The 5,353-nt window shown below is 52.0% G+C and overlaps 1 protein-coding gene across 1 annotated transcript in view; it reads right to left on the minus strand.

The window, feature by feature from the left end:
- The window catches only part of hipk2 (homeodomain interacting protein kinase 2), a gene marked incomplete at its 3' end in the record, with an annotated part of 22,399 nt that extends 17,471 nt beyond the window's left edge, over nt 1-4,928 (minus strand). The window contains exons 1-2 of the mRNA XM_084452866.1: nt 4,812-4,928; nt 2,019-2,138 (exon numbers count right to left, since the gene is read on the minus strand). Coding sequence (XP_084308992.1) covers nt 2,019-2,138; nt 4,812-4,889 — 198 coding nt within the window. The 5' untranslated portion in view covers nt 4,890-4,928. The remainder of the gene's footprint in view (nt 1-2,018; nt 2,139-4,811) is intronic.
- Nucleotides 4,929-5,353: the final 425 nt, after the last annotated feature.

Here is a 5,353-nt window from a genome sequence, read left to right on the forward strand (position 1 = left end):
ATGTTGATATTGATTAATGTGCTCTGTCTTATTAATAAATAAATAAATGAATAAATAAAAATTGACGCCCCCGCCCGCCCCCTCCTCCTCCCACACTTCCCCCTTATAGATCCACGGCCCCCTGTAGCAGGACAGCGAGACTCGGCTTACCCTTTAAAAACCCTCGGATAACACACACACACACACGCACACACACACACACACACACACACACACACACACATACACACACACGCACACACACACGCACACGCACACACACACATACACACAGGCACGCACACGCACGCACACGCACACACACACGCACACACACGCACACACACACACACACACATACACAGACGCACACGCACACACACACACACACGCACGCACACACACGCACACACACACGCACACACACACACATCTAACGGCAGCTTATAAAAGCTCCCTGGTCATATTTATAATGGCAGCTGCGTTCATAAGGAAACACACGGTGGAATCGGAGCCTCGGGGCTCGTTCTGACCGGCGTCTTCCTGCGCTCGTTCTGACCAGCGTCTTCCTGCGCTCGTTCTGACCGGCGGCTTCCTGCGCTCGTTCTGACCAGCGTCTTCCTGCGCTCGTTCTGACCAGCGTCTTCCTGCGCTCGTTCTGACCAGCGTCTTCCTGCGCTCGTCTGGGTCGGCCGGCCGGTGGATCTTCCACACGCCGTGTGAACGGTGGAAAAGATGACGTCACAGAGGTTATCGTCTGGGCCTCTTCACACCGATGGGTGATTGTATTTTGAGGGGGAGCACGCACACGCACACACACACACACACACACACACGCACACACGCACGCACACACGCACACACACACGCACACACGCACGCACACACACGCACACACACACGCACACACACACGCACACACACGCACACACACACGCACACACACACGCACACACACACGCACACACACACGCACACACACGCACACACACGAGCGCGCATCCTCGGACCAACCACAGCGTTCTCATACCGTACACACACCCTTGCTGAAAGGTCAGCGTTTGCATGCAGGGGGGCCGGCTACATTATCGGACGTGGATGCGCCGCGGCGTGCGTGTGGATAACAGAGACGCGCCGGACCCCCCCCGCGGAACAGACGGCGACTTCACAGACGTCCTCGCGTCCCACCTAGCCGCCGGAACCGCCAGGCGCGGTCGATGCCGGCAAACTGGCGTCTTCAGAAAGTTCCAAAGTTTAAGAAGGAGATGAGAAACGGCTGGTTCCTTATGGAGTGGCCTGTATGCGCTAACGAGGGGGAGGGGAGGGGAGAGACCCCCTTGAGAGACGGACTGGTCACGCCTGCGTCTGGTGCAGTAGGTGGGATCCTCTCCCCCAGGTCCACACTTCCTCTCCCCCAGGTCCACACTTCCTCTCCCCCAGGTCCACACCGCTCTTATGAGCCCGACCGTTAGTCCGGCGCCGACCCGATCTTCCCCATATCACACAGAGAGAGAGAGAGAGAGAGAGAGAGAGAGAGAGAGAGGGGGAGAGAGAGAGGGAGAGAGAGAGAGAGAGAGAGAGAGAGAGAGAGAGCATCTAGAGCTCTTCAGGACAACTCTACTCATCTTTTTGAAGGGAAACTACTGGAAACCTTATGTGTTGTGCTTCTGTGTAGCGTGTGTGTGTGTGTGTTTGTGTGTCTGTGTGTGTGTGTGTGTGTGTGTTAGTGTGTCTGTGTGGGTGTTTGTTTGTGTGTGTTTGTGTGTGTTTGTGTGTGTTTGTGTGTGTGCGTGTGTGTTTGTGTGTGTACATGTGTGTGCGTGCGTGTGTGTGTTCATGTGTGTGCATGCGTGTGTGCGTGTGTGTGTGTGTGTTTGTGTGTGTGTTTGTGTGTGTGTGTGTGTGTGTGTGCGTGCGTGTGTGTGTTCATGTGTGTGCATGCGTGTGTGCGTGTGTGTGTGTGTTTGTGTGTGTGTGTGTGTGTGCGTGCATGTGTGTGTGTGTGCGTGCATGTGTGTGTGTGTGCGTGCCTGGCCTACCTTGAGTCTCCAGAGGGGGTATGTGGAGTCGGGGTCCCTGTTGAAGAAGCGGGTCGTCTTGGTTCCGGCGCTGAGGAGGTACTCTGCTGGGAGGCCCTGGGTCTGGGAGATATACCGGATCTACACACACACACACACACACACACACACACACACCGCAGGTCAGCTACACTCATCAACACGACTACACACACTCAACACCGTCAGCTACACTCATCAACACGACTACACAAACTCAACACCGTCAGCTACACTCATCAACACGACTACACACACTCAACACCGTCAGCTACACTCATCAACACGACTACACACACTCAACACCGTCAGCTACACTCATCAACACGACTACACACACTCAACACCGTCAGCTACACTCATCAACACGACTACACAAACTCAACACCGTCAGCTACACTCATCAACACGACTACACACACTCAACACCGTCAGCTACACTCATCAACACGACTACACAAACTCAACACCGTCAGCTACACATCAACACGACTACACAAACTCAACACCGTCAGCTTCACTCATCAACACGACTACACAAACTCAACACCGTCAGCTACACTCATCAACACGACTACACAAACTCAACACCGTCAGCTACACTCATCAACACGACTACACAAACTCAACACCGTCAGCTACACTCATCAACATGACTACACACACTCAACACCGTCAGCTACACTCATCAACATGACTACACACACTCAACACCGTCAGCTACACTCATCAACACGACTACACAAACTCAACACTGTCAGCTACACTCATCAACACGACTACACACACTCAACACCGTCAGCTACACTCATCAACACGACTACACACACTCAACACTGTCAGCTACACTCATCAACAGGACTACACACACTCAATACTGTCAGCTACACTCATCAACACGACTACACACACTCAACACCGTCAACTACACTCATCAACACGACTACACACACTCAACACTGTCAGCTACACTCATCAACACGACTACACACACTCAACACCGTCAGCTACACTCATCAACACGACTACACACACTCAACACCGTCAGCTACACTCATCAACACGACTACACACACTCAACACCGTCAGCTACACTCATCAACACGACTACACAAACTCAACACCGTCAGCTACACTCATCAACACGACTACACAAACTCAACACCGTCAGCTACACTCATCAACACGACTACACACACTCAACACCGTCAGCTACACTCATCAACACGACAACACACACTCAACACCGTCAGCTACACTCATCAACACGACTACACACACTCAACACCGTCAGCTACACTCATCAACACGACTACACACACTCAACACTGTCAGCTACACTCATCAACAGGACTACACAAACTCAACACCGTCAGCTACACTCATCAACACGACTACACAAACTCAACACCGTCAGCTACACTCATCAACACGACTACACACACTCAACACCGTCAGCTACACTCATCAACACGACTACACACCCTCAACACCGTCAGCTACACTCATCAACACGACTACACACACTCAACACCGTCAGCTACACTCATCAACACGACTACACACACTCAACACCGTCAGCTACACTCATCAACACGACTAAACAAACTCAACACCGTCAGCTACACTCATCAACACGACTACACACACTCAACACCGTCAGCTACACTCATCAACACGACTACACACACTCAACACTGTCAGCTACACTCATCAACACGACTACACACACTCAACACCGTCAGCTACACTCATCAACACGACTACACAAACTCAACACCGTCAGCTACACTCATCAACACGACTACACACACTCAACACCGTCAGCTACACTCATCAACACGACTACACACACTCAACACCGTCAGCTACACTCATCAACACGACTACACACACTCAACACTGTCAGCTACACTCATCAACACGACTACACACACTCAACACCGTCAGCTACACTCATCAACACGACTACACAAACTCAACACCGTCAGCTACACTCATCAACACGACTACACAAACTCAACACCGTCAGCTACACTCATCAACACGACTACACACACTCAACACCGTCAGCTACACTCATCAACACGACTACACACACTCAACACCGTCAGCTACACTCATCAACACGACTACACACACTCAACACCGTCAGCTACACTCATCAACACGACTACACACACTCAACACCGTCAGCTACACTCATCAACACGACTACACACACTCAACACCGTCAGCTACAGTACAGGCAGCAGACTCCTCAACACGAGTACTTAGACCCAACACCGTCAGCTAGCACACTCATCAACGCAATTACACCCAACACTGTCACAAACTGTACAGCTATCACACTATCACACTGACATCAGCATGTGTCATCATCAGCATAATCATTCAGATATTGTGAAGTATACATCAGAGATTAATTACAGTATATGTTATCATCCTCAAACTGAGGCCAGAGAGTAGAGGGTCAATTTAAGACTCTCAAAACAAGATTGTTGGATACATATCAAGACGATAAGACAGTTTTATTCTGAGCTGAGGGGGTTTTATTCAAGGCTTCTTCCACTAAATCTGATCTGTCTGGGGGGATAACGAGACGCAGGGAGAGAGATGATTAAGATCAGGGGACAAATACACACACATGCATACACACACACACACACACACACACACACATATGCATACACACACACACACACACACACACATATGCATAAACACACACACACACACTCACACACACACACGGGTCCACACGCGGAGTGTTACCTGGTCGTACTCTGAGGCTCCGGGATAGAGGGGCCACCCCAGGAAGAGCTCAGCGATCACACAGCCCAGGGACCACATGTCTATGGCCTCGCAGAACGGCAGGCCCAGGATGATCTCCGGAGCCCTGGGGGAGAGAGGAGGGGGGAGGGAGAGAGAGAGGGAGGAGGGAGAGAGAAGGACTGTGTGACAGAGAGACCAAGGCCGCCGGGGAGAGGCGCAGCGGCGAGGCGACGCTTCTCGGCGAAACAAACGGCGAGAACGCCGCCAGGCTAAAACATGGCCGCTTGAACATCGTCGGAAAACCGTCCCGTGGCGCGTGGCGCTCTGAGAGAGCGGTCCAGATGGGCGTGTCTCTCTGGAGAGAGCTGGGCTGGGGGGCTGGCGGAAGTCAGGATGGCTACTTAACTGCGGAGCCAACGTGGATACAATTACGCCATGACAAAACAGAACAACATGAACCTCCAGTACAGCTGGCCCCATCCGGGCCTCATCCAGGCCTCATCCGGGCCTCATCCAGACGTCCTCCTGGCCTTCAACAAACC

This window comes from Borostomias antarcticus, assembly GCF_949987555.1.
Source record: "Borostomias antarcticus genome assembly, chromosome: 18".
Lineage (NCBI taxonomy): Eukaryota > Metazoa > Chordata > Actinopteri > Stomiiformes > Stomiidae > Borostomias > Borostomias antarcticus.